The sequence below is a fragment of the Prionailurus viverrinus genome, chromosome X (genome assembly GCF_022837055.1).
Source record: "Prionailurus viverrinus isolate Anna chromosome X, UM_Priviv_1.0, whole genome shotgun sequence".
NCBI lineage: Eukaryota > Metazoa > Chordata > Mammalia > Carnivora > Felidae > Prionailurus > Prionailurus viverrinus.
This window is the reverse complement of record NC_062579.1, coordinates 115,256,676-115,277,366: the sequence shown is the minus strand read 5'-3', so window position 1 is coordinate 115,277,366 and position 20,691 is coordinate 115,256,676. Positions and strand designations below refer to the sequence as shown.

Sequence of the window (20,691 nt, the reverse complement as noted above, 5' to 3'; positions counted from 1 at the left end):
CCTTCTGTGTACGCCCAAGATACAGAAAGCAGGTGTAAATTCTACACGTGGCTTAAATTCTCACCTGCTTTCATTCAATTCACTAGAAAATAATAAATCACCATATTCACAAAAAGAAACAGGTTGTCAGAAAACAGACTGATTTTTATAGCACACCTAACATATACAGGGACTCCTATATTGACTCGGTTATTTGAAAGGGGCTCCTCACTCCCCGGACAGCTAAATGCTGAGTTGCTAAGTTACTGGCATTTGACATCATCTCTTCCCTGACATGTCCCACGTTTGACAGGTTCCCATGATTCCCTGGGCCAGTCACCTCGTTACTCACGTTACACTCATTTTCCCAATGACGTCTGTATAATCATTTAAAATTCACATCATACACTAGCTGCAACCCCCCAGATTCCACATGAAAATATTTAAACTGCTTGACAGGCTCTAAGTGCAGCATGTGGAAGCCCACTGGATGGCTTACCTACACTGTTCACGTAATAGTTGTTATAATTAAATTTAGCATCTTTCTTCTGGGTTGGTTTGTGTTTGAGAATTTGCTCCCACACAGAGCTCACCTCACATATGCATGCTACGCATTAAGTCCATTAGTGCTTTGAATTAGCTTCAGAAAAGGTAATACTCCACATAATTTACCCAGTCAAGGGCATTTTCACCTGCTGACAAATTTACATATTTCCCAATGTCATTAGGTAAGAGCTAGTCATCAGAATAGCAGACGGTGTGATCATTAGTTAGTTCATTTATTTGACTCCGTTGAGGTTAACATTAATTATAGTCTAAATTACATTTAGCAATTGTTGTCTTTCTTGGATGGAACACTACATTACTATTGCAAGAAACTATAATTTCAAAAGTCCACACCAGAATAGGATGGATGCCTTTTGAAACATTCCGGAAGGATTAGTATTTAAGGCAGCTATACAGAAAGTAGTGTGCATGATGCCAATTTGAACATTATTTATACATTAATTTGACAGGATATAAAATCAATTGCCTAATTATTGGTTAAATTTATCAAAGAAATTCTACTGAAAGGTGCTTGATTATGGTGCATAGTTATGATAATACAATCAAATTTCCTTTCAGACATAATTGACCAATTTTGCTCCCTGGTCCATTTCTTTCTCATTCTTAGGATGGGCTTCTTCATTTGTTTCCCCTTTCAAAGCAAAAACTAGCAAGTGCTGTAAACGGTCATCCTGTAATTATTTGGTCAGATATTTCCATGCTGAAACTGTACACTTAAACACAGGCCTAATATGTGGAATTGCCATAATTTAGAATGCTGTAAACACAGATCATGCCGTAATCCAAAGAGGTACCCGTGTCGGTGTTTACCAACCTGATCCATATGGCAGGGAGAAATCTGTAAGATGATACAGTTTATCAAATCAAGTTCCCTAAATCTTAGCTAGCAAATTCAGCATTCGTCATAAACAGTGAATTACCCTTACAGATGTTACACTATGAAATTATACACTACTGAAGGTACTTTGCTAGGAAACACAATCTGTTCAGCGTCAAATCTAAGAGAAGCGCTCTATCTGCGTTTTTGACTCGAGAAAGGACTTAATTGATAGTTTGTTGATATTTTTAAGTAAATTCTCGCAAGGAACAAATAAATCACGCTACTGCAAAACAAATAATCATTGAACATCCATCCTTGGCTAGCATTTAGTGCATGCTGCTCTCCTCGGCTTAACTCTTCCAGAAATGATTACTCTAGGACCCATCAAACCCCGCAGAGCCCAGAAAAGAAGCCGCTACCGCTGCCCGTATTATTACATATGAGCAGCTTAGGAGTCCCTCATATGATAGATGAATTGTAACTGCAAAACACCACCATCAGGGCCAGAGTTATTGTTCTTTTTCATTTCTGTTTGGACTCGAGGGTAGCTTGATTCTAAAGAGAAAATGGCATGCTGACGGAAGCAGGGACGCGGTCCGGGCTGTGCGGCACAGGTTGTTGCCTTTACGTTTCTGATTTATAAAATTTATAATACACAATAATATACTTGTCAAGGAGCAAAGACAAGTGAATTTATACGGCTTGTTTTGCGGGAGGAGGGTGGTTGGAGGAAAGGTGCTGTCGGCTGGTGAATTCTGGTCTGTTTGAAAAACTACATAAAATTATTTTGGCATAATTGAATTTGCACAACTTATGGAACGAGCAGAAGCTGAAATGAATCGGTGGCTGATGCCATCACCACGTTAATCACAAAGGAGCCGGGGGCTCGTGAAATCAGAATGGATTCAGGTACGTCAATAGGGACAGAATGAACGGATAGGTACTACTCACTCCTGTTCTGCAAAATGTGACTAATAATGTAATCTTTCAGGACTGTTGTGAAAACTACATGACTTAATGTGCTCAAGTACTCTGCCTAGAAGTGGCACCTTGATATGATTTTGTATTAGTGGCAGGGGGTTTTTACTGTTATTATTTTATTATTTGAAGTGCAATTTGAACATCTCAACAATGGTAGAAAGAGAATGAATTCCTGAGACCTGCTCCAACTACACTGGTTTGTTGATATTCTTAAAGTTGCTAGAACTAAGTCAGCCAGCATCTGGGGCAGTTTTTTTTGTTTTTGTTTTTTTTTTTTTTGTTGTTTTTTTAATCCAGAGATTCTCCCCGTAGGTCTGTGATGGGGCAGTTGACAGTCTGGTGAAGTGCAAAACAAAGACCAGGTTCTATTTCTGCTTTCTGCCGTACACCGGCTTCACCCTTGCTACAGATCATTTGTAACCTCTCCGGGCCTCAATTTCTCGAAATAATTAGGGCCTGCACCACGTTTCCTATAATCAAAATAAGATAATGGGGTTCAAGTGCTTTCAAAGGCAGTCATGTGCTATGGAAACCTAAGGTCATCCCATCCGGTCGAGTCAGCCCTGGAAGACCCGAGGAGGTGGCCTACAGGACAGCATAGAGCCAGGCGCACAAAGAAAGAGAAGTGGAAGGCATCGGTATAAAGGAGAGCCGAGGCCATTATCAGAGAAATGGCTAGAGGAACTTTCAAAGGAAGCCAACTGGTTTGAATTTGAAACGGCGTTTTGGAAAACGAGGCTCTAAGAAAATGCATTAGGGAAAGGTATTTCCACTGCCTGGGGACGGAGGGCCTGAGAGAGGCCAGCTGTATTCTAGTTGGTTAATAAAAGAAGTCTGTCGGGCTACAGAGGGCAAAAAGGGGGCATCAGTGAGCTGGGGCAGTTGGGAGAGCAAACCGTGTGCACACTTTAAAGATTCTCTCACTGCAGGTGGGAGGTGGGGTGGGAGGGTGAGAAATTCCCCCCCCCCCCCCGGTTACTACATGAAGAGATCGAAAAGCCACACAGCTAGAGAGTGATGGAACAGCTCTTCCTACTCCTGTGTCCCCTTCGTCCACACGGCTGGACCTCAGTGAGGGAGAACATGACTTTGCGCTTGGCTCAGCTTGTCTGAAAAGCGCTCAGGGTGTCGGGGAGAGGAGGAGAGAAAGAGAAAGAGAAAGAAAGAGAAAGAGAAAGAGAAAGAGAGAGAGAAAGAGAAAGAGAAAGAGAAAGAGAAAGAGAAAGAGAGAAAGAGAAAGAGAAAGAGAAAGAGAAAGAGAAAGAGAAAGAGAAAAAGAGAAAGAAAGAAAAAGGTGCCCCCCGAGAAGGAGGCGGATGGACAGCAAGGGGACAGTGTCTCAAACAAACAGGAACACGAACCTATGACAACAAAAATGGCCAGCCAGCACTCTGTTGTGCCACATAGAGTGGTCTGTACAAATTGAAGAATTAGTCATGAAATTTGGGACACGAACTTCAAAACGCTTATTTTTATTCTAAGCATGGGTGATGAAACATGCCATTCTTCAATAAAGGAAAGCCCACTCATTAATGGTGCCATTGAAAAAAAAAACCGAATTCTATACAATCTAGAGCCCTTCAAAAAAAAAAAAAGACGTTTCCCTAGATTCTCTCTCAAGAACAGAAGGACTTTTGTTACTTTCTCAAAGGGTGCTATCTTTTATGAGCTTATTAAGGCAACCTGCTTCTTTTCTTTCCATGTTTAAGCGACATTCTGTTGTTCTCTCTAAGTGGCTCCTCCAGCCTCTGCCAGGTGTTCGTTCACCCCGCTCCCCTCGCTCAGGCACCGTGTGGGCCACGCGGGCACCAGGGCCGGGCTGCTCTTAAGGAGGGATTCCACCTGCGGCAAACTACGCAGCGATGTTGAAATCAGTCCGACATTCCTTCGGGAGTTCAGAAAAGACCCTTGACTTCAGCTGGCAAAGCACGACTGCCGTAGAGACTCGAGGAAGACAGGTTGCTTGCTGTGTTACCTTTCTTTTAAGGAGGGCAAAGATTTGCCGTATCTGACCCGTGTCCGTCCAATGAAAGGAGCAAGCGTAGATTTCTCAAGAGCAGTCTCATCTCTGATGGGAGTAATAGGACTCGTGTCTTTAATAAGCCAGTGACAATGCCCTTGGGCTGAAAAGAGTGCGCAAATATCCACAACAGGTGAAATCAGGTGGTCGGTGAACGTGATGATCAACAGCTTTCTCCTCTTTATTACTCCTTCGGCTGTACCGTCACAGGGTTGGCTTGGACCACTGGGCTGCTGAGAAGGCACTTACCACGGGGAGTCTCAGGGAGAGTTGGGGGCGACATCCTCACTTTGGAAAGTGAGGGAAGGACGTGCGGAATTTTCAACGGCACACGGATTGTTGTCTTTCCTCAGCGGAAAGTCTGCGTGGTTTTCTCATGGCCACACGGATCATCATTTATCATAATAACGAGCACTTATATACCACTTGGCAGCTTATAAAGGAATCAGGGCAGGTATTATTATCCTCTTTCACAGACGAGGAACGGAGACTGAGAAAGATGAAGTTCTCTGTCCAAATCACAGAGTGACAAACAGTAGAGCCGGCCCTGGAACTCACGGTCACGACTGCAGTTCTTAGGATGCTAACAGCCAGAGACAGGAGACGCAGTTTGCGGGCTGGGCTCTGGGGTTTCCTCTGGTTGAATCATCTACTTTGGGAGGGGTCACTGCCACCTTTGCAACTTTGTGCTGCCTCCATGCCATCCTTACGCCCACATCCCCCCATTAGTAACATTTCCTACAACCTGCCTTCACTCCCCACTCTGGCATCTTGCCCCCTCATCGTAGGTCAGAAGCCCCATAACCATGTTCCACCCACAAAGGAGCCGGAAGCGGCAATGAAGTTGAGACTGGAGGTCCCAGAGAGCAGAACGCCCAGAGTGAGAGAAGGCTGCCTGAACAGGGAGAGTTTCCTGAAGAAGGTGGGGAGTCTCAAAAGAAAGAGCCAGAAAGGCACGAGAATGAAATAGAAGCTTGGTGAGACAACAAGACTAGCTTGGCTGGGGCTGGGGGACAGGTGACAGGGGAGAACTGAGCCAGGAGATGGGAGCAGAGGGGTCTTCAAAGTGGAAAATGAGACTTCTCCATCAGGATACCCACCCCCCCCCCGAAACAGCAAAGTAATTAGTTAAGCAGATCCATTGCTTCATTATTAAAAGGCACAGAAATAAAGGTTTAAACTCACCCGTAAGATTTCTTCAACACAGCTTGGATCGCTGGGAAGGCTTACCTAAAATAAAATAAAAAACAAACAAACCTTAAGCACGATCTAGCTCTTCTCAGAGAAGCTCGTTGTACAATATTTTACAGCGCAGGAAAAACAGTAAAGAAAGCAAATACAGCTATCGATGTGGGTTTTTCCCCTAGTTAGTACAAAGCAGAAAGTATCTGCTAGTGGCCAATTTTGTTTTACTTTCACGAAGCAGTCAGACCACAGTGGAAGGTGCCGAAAGACTGTAGAAAGGGTGACTCGTTCTGTCACTGATTTTCTGTGGGATGCTGGCCTCTCCTCCCCTGGTGCATCCAGGCTTTACTTTGCTCATCTATCCAAAGAAGGGGCTCGGCTTCCCCATCTTTAAGGCCTATCTGACCCACTGACAGAGTTTAATATATTATTCATAATTACATATTTTTAAAGATGAGGCTTATAAGAAACACCTCTATGATTAAGTTGTCTTTTAATTTCGGGGTCCAACCGGACGCCTACAATTCTTCTCCAAAACACTAAGGTTCAAACTCCCGTGTAAACCGCACGCTTGCCTTGGCACTCGGAGAGAAAGAATCTCACAAACATACAAAGCGAATCCCATGAGCCGTCTTTCCAAGCGTGACATCTTCCCGATCTCCATAATCAGTGAAAGCAAGAAGCCCAACACCAAAGTGAGACACCAGCTGTAAAGCAGTGCCTGACGGGGGACTTGGGCACGGGACAACCCCCCGGGGAAAGGTCTGCCAGGCATGACGTCACTCGTGTGAGTTACAGCACCACCCACCCCCCAACATCCCTCTCTCTTTCACACCTTCACCATTTGTCACCTTCCACTTCCCTCCAGTTCTGGCGAGGAGAACATCTGGTCGCTTTAATTCACTGCCTTGAAGGTGAAAGGTCAGCCCTGTAAAGGCGGCACTGCCACAGAGGCTATATGTCCCGATCTCTTGCAAGGGCAGTTAAGTGACAGCCCCCTAGTTAGTCCGAAAGACTGAAGTATGAGCACACGCGTATTTGGGGAAAATGGAAAATATATGGCTCCAGTGTCCCTCGACCTTATAAAAATACATGCTATAACCATCAGTAAAGGAGCATGAAATCCCTACCGGGGGAGGCAGGCTGAGAAAGAGTCACCAATAATGAGGGGGCCGTCCGTCATCTGGGATGTTACACCTGTAACGCTGGAGGAATTATCGCCAGTGTCTCCGTTCGCCCTTACTAAAGTCCCAGTTTGGAGGGCAAATTATTCAGTTACCCTTCTCAGAATAATGCTATTCTAGTACTGGGTAGAGAGAACAGTAGAAGGAAAGACTGAAAAAGTGGGCCAGGCACACTTTCTAAAGGACCTTCGATATGGGTTTCCAACAGGGAACCGCGGGTAGGTTGGCCCAGGACAGTTCATTCATTCATTCATTCATTCACGCAACACAAAGTTTTGAGGGCCAGGGACTGTGCCTCTAGGCTTATGAAAAGTAAGAGGAGAGATAGTTGTCTCCCTCATGGAGTTCGTAGACTCAGGAGGAAGGGGGATATGGGGAATCACAGTTAACGTACCACCGTGACTGCAGTAAGTGCCACAGACACCATCCCACAGACACTAGGTGTGCAAAATGAAAGTGTCCGTGTCCAAAGAAGTGTGGGAAATGCTGCAATCCACCCCCCCACGAGCAAATCCACCATGCAAATTAAAGGCTCTGAGACACCTGTCTAACTGGTTTAATGCAACACTTTCCCAACTTTCTTGATCATTGAATTCTTGGGTTTTTAATTTTCGTGATTGTTGTTTCCCAATCAACGATGACCACCATCCCATAGAATGAGTGCTTGTAGAACACAGACTGGGTGATGCTGGTCTAACATACGACAGGATTCCAGAGCTCAAGTGATTAATCTTAACAGCAAATACGACCTCATTCCATTGCTCAGTGCTCCAGCAACTGTATCTTCCAAGGCAATCCTTGAACTTCTAACAAATAACCTCTGACAAAGGTCAACATGATTATAGCAGAATTAGATCTTCATTATCACTGTTGCATCATATCAGTGTGTGCCATCTGGGCTCAACATGTATGTCCCTCTCTCATAAAGAGGGCTTGGCTCTCTTCCCCCCACCCCCCAACCCCCTGCCAAAAAATCCCCATAAGATTAATTTCTAAACTACAGAGAAACAAATATCAGCAATATGCAGGCAGCACAGACACTTGCCTGTGGGTCTATAAAGAGCTGGGTGGGAGTTTTGGCCCCTACCACTTGGGTAGGGCCCCTCTGAGTTCCAGTTTTCCCAACTGTACAATAAAGTAGAATAAAATAAAATCACCATAATAATAACACCGCTCCTTTCGAATCTCACAGGGTTTCTGTTGTCCTTCTTACTGCTTCATTACAAAGTCTAGTCTTCTCGTCTCTTCAAGGCAACACCTGACTCACTCTTGCCAACTGTACATATCATTCCCACACCTGGCATTATAAACATCCGTTTCCTTATGGGGGAAGTGGTGTCAACATAGAAAGAGTTGTCGACTCTGGGGCTTTGCAGCAAATCTAATAATGACTTCTTGGGGTGCCTAGCACTCAGGATTGGGAAGGACTCTACAGACAAGGGCAGTGAAAGAAGTATGCATCCACAGCGAGTGCGCCGATTGTTTTCCTGTTTCAGAAAGTAGTGGAATCCAGCACTGGCATGGAGTCCCTAGTCCCGCAGACTCGTCTGGCCCCGTCCCACAGCTGTTGTCACCGCCGGGCAACTACATCTGAGAGGCAAATGCTTTTCCCCCTGCCCGTGCTTTTGAAATCACCAGCAAGCACTTCCTCTGCGCCTAGAATAGTGTTAGGCATGGGGGGTTGGTGATACAAAGAGCTATGAGATTTGGCCTCTTTCTCTCGGAGTTAAACGTCTAGATGGGATGGCAAAACAAACAATTAGAGACCCACTGGGACATACATTGTAAGGTAGTCGTGACACGGGTAATGGGATCGCATTCACCGCCGACCGCCTATTCATCAGCTCTCGCATTTCTTTCTTTAGACAACAAATCCTGACTGAGCTCACACTGTGCTCAGGATGGTGCCAAGGGGGAGGGTTTGAAGACGCCGAAGACAACATAATTTCTGGCTTCCAGACTCCACGCAAATTGGGGAGACAAACATTTACACGGGGAACAGACAACATGGAACGGGAGGTCGGGCTTAGGTGTCGGGGAGAGGGGTACCTACCGGGTTCACGGACACAGCCATGTCCGACAGGAGCTCCCAGCCGCCGAGGTCCCCGCCGTAGTCCTCACTCCACATGGGAGTGGGAGGCCAGGGATCACCTGAGGCCACTTCAGTCTCTGAGCCCCCTGCAGAGCTGCGCGCCGGGGGTCACTCTGCACACTGAAGACAGCTGCACTGAGGCTGGGGCTCGGCCCCGAAATTTTGTCCAGTGCCACTCTCCCCCACTTCTCTTTCTCTCTCGCGCGCGCGCACGCACACACACACACACCCCACTCTCAGTACTTCTGGAGGAGTCACTCAGACAGGTGGCAAAGGAGACTAACCCTAGTGGTGACAGCGGGATTAGAACTGCTCAATTCCCGAGCCATCTTCTCCTCGCTTTCAATCCACTCTTGAGTATTCAGATAGTCCACAAAGCGCAAGTTAGCCACTCAGAGCCGCAGCGTCCTTCGCGTCCCCCTCTCCGCCCCCTCCTCCCAGAGCAGACAGCAGGCTGCGCGCCGCATCGGGGGGCCTGTGCTCTCCTGCCTGGCCCCCGACGACCCTCTCAACGAGGGGCACCGATGCTGTCCTCTGAGGGCCAGGCAAGGCAGGCTCACGGCGGGCAGGTGGCGAGTTGACTGAGAGCCCTCTCAAGTGCCTGCCCTCTCTGCACGTGACAGTACCGCCTGCCACCCCATGCGGCCACAGAGAGACCACGCATGCATCATCTGCCTGGTGATAAACACATATCTTAGGAGATAATCAGGGTGCCTTTAAATCATCAAATATTCAATTAACTGCAGCAACAATAAATGAATTAATTGCATAGGATGTTTTAATCATTCTAGAATTAATCAGTTTGGGGCATACTTCTTGGCGATTAGGGTAATACAACATATCAAAAACACCCTGATTGTGGCATTGAGAGACATAAGCAGTTGCTGGCACTAATAGAAAACACGGAGATTAATGTAAAACATTAAAAGAATAGTGATCATCACACGGTTAACCCGGGGGAGCTCAATGCGTGCCTCTGAGTGCATTATTATTAAGGGATTGCGAGAGAAGAAGGGTCATTTTCTTTTCTTTTTTTTCCCCCCTAAAATCACCCTGAGGTTGTCGTCCCACAATATCTGGCAATCAAAGCCCACCATCCCGGGCGTATTCCACCTTGACAAAGGCTTCACAAAGTAAAACTCAAAAATCCCAAGCTTAATTGCCAGCGGATGCTTGGATTCCCGCAACACCAAATACCACGCTAACGGCCCAGCCGAACAATATGCGTGACTGACAGAGATGGCGGACGCCTAACTAATTCCGTTTGTATTTTCATTAACAAATTGCCACATTTATCCCCCTGATTGATTTATGGGACACGGCATTACTAATAAAAGGAAAAGGCAGGTTATGATATTGTACTACCAAATGAGTCTCCCGACTGTTAAAAATGTTGAATCCCCATGGCCGGTCATTTGTAAAAACAAGGGGCAGCAGCCTCAGAAGTTCTTAATTTGCATGTGCCTGGGGATCCCTTTCTCTCCCCACCTCATCCAGGGAGTCCCAGTTCTCCAATTTGGAAAACTGCAAACCCATTTCACGTCAGGATCCGTCAGTCCCTTGCTTCCTGCCTCACCTTAACCTGTCCCTACTCTAGTTGGTATTCATGAATCTCTGATTAAACGGGAACAGTTAATATTACATAAGCTGCAGACAGAAGTCCTCAGGTAATAGAACTTTAATCAAAACAAAAAAGATTTCACAACGGTTACACGGTACAGCCAGCCAGCTCATCTTCCAATTTCTTTCTAATACAGCAAAAGTCCTGGGTGTCCAAAGAGTTGGAGTTTACTTTAAAATACTGCTTCGGGCCAATTTTTAAGGGAGTCACATGGCCGAAAGACCCCACGCAAAAGAAGCTAATAGCCACCATTCCCTCTAAGAAAGGAAGGAACAAAAAGTAGAACAGGAAGATCAAAGGAATTTAATGTCCTTGCCATTTCACGCCAAGTACGAAAAATGACCCTTTGTCTAGAATCTTCCATGGAATTAGAACTAAAAAAGGAAGAGGACGCAAGCATATTGTATTTATTTGAGCAAATAAACAAGATAATTTGCTACATTTTCTGGGGGCACCAAAGGGGAGTGGAAAGAATACGGTCTTAGAAGGTGGACCGACTTGGATGTTAATCCCAGCTCTGATACTTAATTTGCTTTCTGAACTTGGGCAAGATACTTAACTTCTCCGAGCCTCTGTTTCTCTATCTATATAAGGGAAGCAAAACGAGCATTTCTCGGACTGTTGTGAGGCTGAGCTATACCTTAGCCTGGTAGTGGGTGCGTCGTAAGCCCCCCTCCCCAACTTTTATTCCGAGGTGCCGCTGAGGCCCTTGGCAAGGCGTCAGCACCTTGAGACGTGGGACCACTAAGGAGACAGTTTGGTCACCTTGTAAACTGGTCCCCATGACATCTTGTGCTTGTCACTAATTATTAAATCCTGTGGAGGGGCCCGGCGTATAAGGAGTCTCAGGCTGCTACTCCACCTGCTGGCTCTCCCTGAAGACGGCAAAGGAGGCTGGAGATGGAACTTGAGGGGGTAAGACAACAGAGAGACATGGGGGGCGGGGGGAGGTGGGAAGGGTGGGCGATGTGCTTCATTATGAGGACATCTCTTCACTGATTACATTAGGTATGGGCAAGGGCGGAATGCATATGCAGACAGGCCCATCATCAGCTCAGAGTACCTAATGGCAGATGGAATTTCAAGTGAAGAGTACTTAATTCACTGGGCTCTGAATAGCCATTAGCTCACTGTTCATTTATTTGGTGTAATGACTAGTTTCTATAGAAGAGTGAGCTATAAATGGGCAGTGGGCTTCTATCGTCTTAAAGAAAACTAAGGAAAAGGCACACATCTAGAAAGATTACCATAAGAAACCAAGAGCCCACCTGGAAGCGCCCCTCATTCCTCTGGTCACCTAGGCTGGCAGCGAGGTCATTCCGGCCGCTGCCACCGTTGCCGCTGTCCACGCCCACGCCTAGGCCATGTGGTCTCTGTGGCCCAGGGGGCTCCAGGGCCAGACCTCCTACTTACACATTCTCTACGCTTTGCACCTCGATTCCTTAACTGTGCTGCTCACACTTAAGATGCACGCTCCTACTTCCCTTTGCCAGCCTCCCAGTCTCTGGCCCAACTTGCTTGCCCATTCCTGCCTGTCTGCTCTCAGTGCCTGCCTATAACCCATAGACCTTCTAGCCACGGCCCCTTCCTTTTGAGATTCCTAGCCAGCATCCCACTTCTCAGGGCCTGTGGGATACCCATTTCTGTCCTGTCTAGCGTCCTGGGGCATCGCAACCAGGAACCATTTAAAATTTAAATCTTGATTCCACCAAATCCCTACTTACTGCACTGCCATTAACGTTAGTGGCTGAATTGTGTGCAGGGCCGTAATCTCTTCCAGTAAAAGAGGATACCGTCACACTACAGATGTATGAACTGGGGTGAAGTTAGGCAACTTCTGAACTCAGTCAATAGCCATTGTGAACAAGGCCAACATGCGTGAGCTACGTCTGCCAAGAAGACATACCACAAGCAAGTTCACGTTTGAATTTTGTTGTTTACAGAGTAAACATTAAGGGTTTTCAGAGTTTTTGGATACTCCTAACCGCTCCGTGATCACAGCAAAGTCTCATGGTATCCAGCAATCAAACCACTGCAAAGCAGCAACCTCGCTTTCAGCTGTGATCTTATAAGGCAGTGAAAGGAAAACATACCGACAGGAAACAGTTTCATATCCAAGTTCTACCACTAATTAGCTGTGTGCTTTGGGACAGTTCACTTCATCTCTCTCCAGCCTATACGACAAAGGCATGGGATTATATCACAAGTTCCTAGTGTTTTGTATTTCACATGACGTTACAAAAATAACAGGATTGCCGACTTTTGGCTTTGCCCTGAAAGCACATTACAAAACCAATATCCAAAAGGTAGGAAGGGCGCAATCTCTGAAAAAAGGATAGCATCAAACACACTCACACATACCATTGTTCTAACAGTTTCCGTTTGGCCACGGAGCAACCTTCGTCTTGGACTGGTTGCCAGGTGAGATGATCTCTGGGGTATCTTTTGAGTTTTATAGTTGTATTCACCTCCGATTTTATTCTATTATATTACATATATTTTATTCTACATAGTAGTACACTTCTCAACATTCAATTCTCTATCTCTTATCCATGGATTATTTTCTCCATGGATCACTGATGCTAATTGTCAGATTCCAGTCACATTTTCTCTTCCCCTGTTGATGGTTGTTAAAAGCAGGGGAAAGGCAAACTAAGTTTCGGACCAATCAACACAGACATAATTAAGAAGGCAACGCTTGGGGCGCCTGGGTGGCACAGTCGGTTAAGCGTCCGACTTCAGCTCAGGTCACGATCTTGCGGTCCGTGAGTTCGAGCCCCGCGTCAGGCTCTGGGCTGATGGCTCGGAGCCTGGAGCCTGCTTCCGATTCTGTGTCTCCTTCTCTCTCTGCCCCTCCCCCCTTCATGCTATGTGTCTCTCTGTCTCAAAAATAAATAAACGTTAAAAAAAAATTAAAAAAAAAAAAAAGAAGGCAACGCTTATGTAATGTAGTCATATAGTACACGCAGCCCACACATCCTATCGGCCTGATCCGTGAAACCGAACCTGAAGACCATTTACAAGAGACCATTTACAGTCTCTTTTGCTAGGGGTCCACATGACCTAAAGCATTAGCATATTATCACGTGCCACGTATTGGAAAGCCAAACATGAATTCTTGGGAGGGGCTAGGGAGGCATCGGGGAAAATCAGGTAAGCACAGTGTCCCAGACCCTGGAGAAGAAAGTACTTCAAGGAGAAAGCGGTCATTGAGTAAGATAAGGATGCAGACTTGGCCATTGGGTTTGGCAAAGTCTACGTCATGGGCAACCTTGGTCAGAGCTGTTTCAGTGCATGCTGTGGGCGCAAAGCTGACTGGAATGTGTTGAGGAGGGAACGCGGGGTGGAAGGAGAGAGGGAATAATCGATTCCTCCCGTGAAAGGGAGCAAAGGAATGGGGGGAGAGGAAGTTGGGATGCGGGCCAGATGCTGTGCTTCCTTTGTTTTGTTTTGTTTTTTTAAAATTTTTTTTTCAACATTTATTTATTTTTGGGACAGAGAGAGACAGAGCATGAACGGGGGAGGGGCAGAGAGAGAGGGAGACACAGAATCGGAAACAGGCTCCAGGCTCTGAGCCATCAGCCCAGAGCCCGACGCGGGGCTCGAACTCACAGACCGCGAGATCGTGACCTGGCTGAAGTCGGACGCTTAACGGACTGCGCCACCCAGGCGCCCCTGTTTTGTTTTGTTTTAAGAGGGATGATATGAAGGCATTTTATGTACCAATGAGTGGAGAGGGGGAAGGTGTTGCAAAAGAGAAAGCAGATGGCGGTGAAAGCAAAGTCCCCGAGGAGGAGAGAGCGCATCAGGACCCAACTGGAGAGGATGGCCTGAAGTAGGAGCATGGACCCTTCTGGAAGCTTCCTCCATTGTAACAGGAGGGAAGGCAGAGTGTCTAGATACATAAGCAGTTGGGTCGGACTGAGAAGATAGGGCCGTGTTTGACCATATCTATTTTTCTCTATGCAGTATGTCACAAGGTCATCAGCTAAGAATGGGAGGTGGTTATTGGAAAGGCGAAGGAAAAGGAAAGGTGGGAAATAGTTGTGCTGGAGAACAGGAACGTGGATTTGCTAGGCAAGTCTAACCGCACTATCAGGCAAGGTTTCAGGGAGAGAGAGAAAGAGCTAGCTAGCTACTCGTGAAACACAGGGGATGCGGTGGGGATCCCGAGGAGTATGGAGATAACGGAAGGAGGAGGCCAGGGAGAAGGGGGGAGCCGGAGGCCAAGTAGCTCCGGTGATTTAGGAGGAGGTGACACTCTTCTGCCCACTATGAGTACTGCCCTTTCCAACACTGATTAGCTAATTACCCACAGTTCATGGTTCTCCAACTGCTCTAATCTGCGAGAGGCTCTGTTCTGCATGAAACAAGCAGAGAGCCCAGGAGCAGGAGTAATGATTTTCTGGGACCCCACAGTGGTGAAGCCCATAATATAACCCAGAAGGCCAGATGAAATTAAGCCCAGGGCCAAATATGGCCACGGGGTTTGAGGATCTCCTCTCTGGGGCTAAATGAATTCAACTCTGTCTCGAGGGAAGCAGAGCACTCGATTAACCCATAGCCTCCTGAGAGAGATCATTCCCATAGAACACTGGAAAGGAGTTTCCAAATTGGTTAAAGATGAGCTATTTTAAATTAGGAAAATATTTTGTATTTAAGCAAATGCTTTCCACGTTTACCATGTGATCGTTGGCGTGAAACGTTTTAAAACGTGATTATCTTTTATAATACACCTGGATTGACAAGGACCCCCCTCTTTGGGGCAAAAAATGAAGTAGGGGCTCAGATTTTTCTGGCAGCTTCTGAAGACATTGCCACAGGCATCTTATGGGGTCTTCAATTAAGTGCTGTAACCCCATTTACGGAAGGACCTTTTAAATACCTCTTGGGCTCATGTTTTTTCGAAAAACTTTTGGAAGATGAAGGTCTCTCCCTGACACTCACAATCCCTTGCCCTAAAGAAACCACTTCGGTCTTCTAAACTACATAGCTAATGATTCAAATGTCTGCTCTCAAATGAGAAACCCAGATTTCAGTGTGATTTTCCTCTAGTGAAATTTTCCTTAAAGCAACATCAGCACAGCCGAGTTTACAAGCCGTCCCCGTACATGTGCTCAATAAAAACGTGGCAACAGAATACACTTGATAGAAAGCGGCTCCACTTTCAGACTAACCTCTAATGAACTCGGTGCCTTCTTGACTCTCTAACGCCTGCACTTGGGATTGTCTTAATTGCCAGCGGATGACGCCGTCATTCCACAGAAAAAGTTAGAGCCGCTCTTCTCTCCGACAGTGATGATCCCGGAGTACAAACCGCGCGCCTGGGAGCTGAGGCCTCGCCAGCTCCCCTATTATTTATAACTCTAATTAAAACACTTTTATCTATTAATGCCAAGTGACACTGCTAAATATATTCAGGGAAGTTTGCGTTTTTTTCCCCATACTTCTGAAATCTCTTAGATCTGCGCCCGCTTACATGTGGTTTCACTGCTCGCTAAAATGAAATAGCTAAGAATAACTCACTTCCATTAGATTTATAAATCTCATTAATTAATTCTACATCTCCAATGGTGTAGAGACCAAACTCAAACGCAAGATCTAATTAAAGAGAAGTAAAAAAAAATGTTAAGAAACAACATTGAGATTGAAACACAGAAGTAACTGTTTAGCCCCAAATTAATGAGGCGTTATGCTAAGCAAGCATGTCCATTAATCCCTAATGAGGATTTTAAACACATTAAAACTTCCTAATACAAAATGTTTGCCTTCCTTTTATCCAATAACAAATAAGCCAATAATTTTCTGGCTCTAAATGACACTATTAACTGTCACGGCATGTTTTATTTGACAAACCCTCCATTCAAATACTGTAAAACCAATTAATTTGCCTGCTGTGAAATGTGTTTCTTGATAGCTTTTATGTGATTTTTTTTTCTTCTCAAAGAAATGTAAATAGGAGGTCAATGTAGGTGCCTGATTTTGCTTTAAAAAATATGCCACAGTAGCTATAGGTTGCCTACCCTGTTTGCAATTCAAATGAATTGAAAGACAACCTCCATTTTCAGGTCACAATTGCAAATTGGTCTCCCGATAAGCAAACTGTGTCAGAGTAACAGTTTGATTACCATGAAGATGGTCTCCTATTTGAGAACAGAGAGTTGGCAAAATCACCACGCTGTTTGATTATAGATAACGATCCGCGATTGTGGCCCTTCCCCCAAATGCACCTGCACGTGCGTCCGGGAAACTGCTCTCTAAAACTGGAGTTTACTCCCGATGCTTTTCTTTGAAAACACCACGACTGGTTACACTTTTTTGTTGGCAGCAAAATCAATACAACAAATACAAGAAGCTCCTGTTTCTTAAACTTCCCCTGGGCCTTACTTAGTATCTCCAGTTAGCTTGAGAGATGGCCCCAAGGCCCCATCTTCCCAGCATTTATGGGACACTCTGAAACATTTGGCTCATGGAAGGGCATGGCACTTTTCCAGAAAATCACTCTGTGAACACAGACCCTTGACACGGCGTCATAAAGTAAGGGTCGGTGGCATTAAGTGTGGGCCTGCTCCGTGGCACATCGTGAGCCCATCGCCTTAATACGCCGAACACCAAAGAGGAAGTGATGCATGATGTACCACGGTTTATGGAGCCTGACAGTTTATGCCAATTAACGTGGACGGCATATGCATGGCACCAATGATCTTAGCTTGTCTCACATGTGCGTAAAAACCAGGAACTGGTTATTTCTTAGCTGTGAAAGTATGCAGGATAAACAGACACCTGGCAGCTATTTATAATTCCAGGTACAATTACCACACATGACTGACACGAATAAAATACACTCAGGGAAATAACCACACTTACCCCTGTTCATGCTAAGAAAACGGTCCCCCCACCAAAAAAAAGAAAGAAAGAAAGAAAGAAAGAAAGAAAGAAAGAAAGAAAGAAAGAAAGAACGGACTAAATGTCCTCAGGGGGCATATACACTAGGTGAGCATACAGGACCTACATGCCTAAAATGAGTAACAACAGTGGCGATCAGCACACATTTTCTGATCCCTGAATTAGGCCCACGGGCGCGAGGATTTTTCTTTGGGTGAGTATGAGAGCCAGTTTGGGTGGCATGCCTCGGATGACCAAATATGCGAACTTCCAGAACATCTTATACAGGGAGAATGAAGGTGATTATTTCACATCGGGACTATCCTAGAAATCCCAGACTGTGTGCCAAAGCTGCTTTTCAAAAGATAGATGTGGGGCACCTGGCTGGCTCACCTGGTGGAGCACGCAACACTTGATCTCAGGGTTTTAAGTTCGAGCCCTACATTGGCTTCGGACATCACTTAAAAAGAAAATCTCTAAAAAATAATAAAAAGACAGATGAACGGCTTTGACAATAATTTTAATGGAAAGTCAGAGAAGGGAAAACTGTCCGAGGATCTGGGGTAGTCAGGCGAGGAAATGAGACTTGACCTTAACTTTGAATAAGAGAACAGACTTGATCAGGTAGTGACTATGGCACCGTACGACTTCTGGCAAGTCACAGCTTCTCCAGATATAAAACAAAGGGGCCGGCCTAGAATCCAGTCTCTAAAGCGACTCCAAACCATGAAAACAAGTCACTCGGTCTGTGGTCCAAAGCAAATTAATTTCAAAACTTCAACTTGTGCTTATCAGCTGATCTCGAATTAGCAGAAGTCTCCAATCTAGTGGCGCCTGGCTGGCTCAGCTGGAAGAGCATGCAACTCTTGATCTCGGGGCTGTGAGTTCGAGCCCCATATTGGGTACAGGGATTACTTAAAATAAATAAAATTTAAAAAAACAGTATTATATTAAAAAAGAAGTCTCCAATCTAAAGTTAAGAGCTTTCAATTTCAAAGGTAGAGAGCCCACATGATCTACAGAAGTAAAATTGTCAGGCCATTCCGGAAATATTTTCAAGATGGCAACAGACACACAATATGCATTAGAACTCCAGTGGAAGCATTTAAAACGTGAACAGTTTGATTTTTATGATCAGGGAGACCACAACAACAATTAGATGTCACTTTCAAAAATAACACGCTGGCCCCAAAGCAAAGTGCGTCGATCACGTGAGATCCTCTCGTTGAGTTGGAGGTTACTGCTAAATGGTACTGAAAGTATAATCTGTACTTGGCAAAGTCAATACACTTGAAGCCAAAACATGTAGAAATGGCTCTGTTTGAAAAGATTATTTTGAAAAATCCCGTAATAGTTCCTAAACCTTCCTTTTTTAATCAAGATTTGGGAATGTACTGAGACCACCAGACATCGAGTGTGCTTGCGACCTTTTCGACTGTCAGACCAGGCAGATTTTGATCTCACGCAAATCAACCCGGAGCCTCAAAGGTGCAGTGCCGGAGCATGAATCCATTTCGCTAGACAGTCATTGAAATCATAATTCAAAGTTCAACTTACTTTCGCATTTTCCACTGCAATACTTTTGGCAGCCCAGGGCAGAAAGTCGAAACCTGGTTTCCAATGGAGACCACTTCTGGTGGTTTCTAAATGTTGGCAGCAAGAATTCCTTCTTGTCAAAGAGATCAGCAGTCACTGGCTTTCATTAATTTACTTTCAATGACTGCTGCTCACTCCGAGGAAGCCTTTCTTTACCTAAGGATGTTGACCTGCTGTTGGACCCCATCAGAAGCAGACACGAAGAGACACTGATATATTAGGAGATGGGGAGATCCCTCCAGTGGCCTCCACAGAACCCACAACTTCCATTTATTCTCACTGATGCCACGAGCACAAAAAACAAGATTTGTGGTGAAGACGTATAGCTGGAATCTATAAAAGCTCCCAACTCAAGATAAATAAACTCACCGATATATATTACGCCATAAAGTGTTATTTGACGATATCTGGAATCGGTTTTAAGGGCATCCTTCATTCAAATGGATTACCATAAAGAAGAGGGACTTTTTAAATCTAAAATAACATACCAATGTAAACGATGCAATTACTGATACTTAGTGTGCATTTAGTTGTGCACCCAACAGGCTCTGGGCTGAGGGCATACTATAAATAAAAATTTATTGTGATCACACTAATCCTGAAATTATCTAGCTTGGCACTTAGGTATACCTATAAAATCCATTTCATTAATTTCTAAATGTTTTGCCTTTGTTTTACAATTTGAGCTCAAAAGGCAAGCATGGCACCTTATCAGGATGCTAGGAGCTTTATAAGTGGCCTCAAACACCTATTTTGTAATGATAAGCTTTCCAATTAGCATTTTCAAGATTGTCAGCTTCTCTTCTCTGTAAATGATAATCTAACCCCAAGTGAGATCTCCTAAATCCTTAATGTGAAGATATTAACCCCTTCATTCAAAATGCTAAGAACAGCACCCTTGGGGCATATGAAAACAACAGGGAGGAGGGCATTTACAGGAGGGCGATATGAAGAATATCTTCTACCAGTACTGCTAGAAGGACCAATGTGAGCAAATAATGCCCCGGAGGTTTAGTGTCCTCGTGTACACTCGTCCCTCTGGCTTCCCTGCATCATTTCGTGCTGCTGATCTGCCAACACAGATTTACAGAGTTCCCACCAAAGCCACAGGAATTCAGGAGCCAAGTTCAGGTACCGCAATGAAGGTTCCCCTCTGGGATGAGAGGATACTTCTCTCTGTTACGGGGCAAATAATGTTTATCGCCAATTCCAAACCATCAACATAAAAGGAAAAACAATCCACTGATGGTCTAGAAAGAGACCTATGAAATGGCATGTTGAAGACTTGAGAGCAGAAGAGAGCATCTGGAAGGTACGTCACCTGTACAATCATGGATCAGAGCCCACGCTTTGAAGCACACCTGCCGTTGTCATTGCTACACCAGGTTGCTCCCCCAGCCAGGCCTCCAAAGTTGCCGAGTATGGACGCCTCAGGTTCAACACTGAGCGGCCTAGCGCCTTGCCAGTCTACTTCGCTCTTCCTTTAGCTTCTGTTCCTTGACCATTTTACATCCAATGGAAGGAAATTCCCACAGGTTCACCGGCAGTCCAAATATGCTGTGAAAACTGTCTTCCCAGGAACACTCACAGTCAACATTGATTTTAGAAGCCATGAGTTTGGGGCAAAATGGTTACTTGAATAAGATGGGCACTCTGAAAAAGGACAGCCCCTGACAGCCCTTACAGGTATGGCAGAGGGGCCCAAAGCCTTCGAATTCTCACCATGATCTACCAAATCTGCGGGAGGGCAGGGAGGAGAAG

The 20,691-nt window shown here is 45.3% G+C and overlaps 1 protein-coding gene across 6 annotated transcripts in view; it reads right to left on the bottom strand.

Moving 5' to 3' along the window:
* Positions 1-20,691, bottom strand: part of AFF2 (ALF transcription elongation factor 2) — a 468,411-nt gene that overhangs the window by 177,936 nt on the left and 269,784 nt on the right. For all 6 annotated transcript variants that reach the window (XR_007149018.1, XR_007149019.1, XM_047844523.1 and 3 more), the window contains exon 4: positions 5,553-5,597. Coding sequence is in view for 4 of the 6 variants with exons in the window: in XM_047844523.1 (XP_047700479.1) it covers positions 5,553-5,597 (45 nt within the window). In the remaining 2 variants the exon portion in view is untranslated. The remainder of the gene's footprint in view (positions 1-5,552; positions 5,598-20,691) is intronic.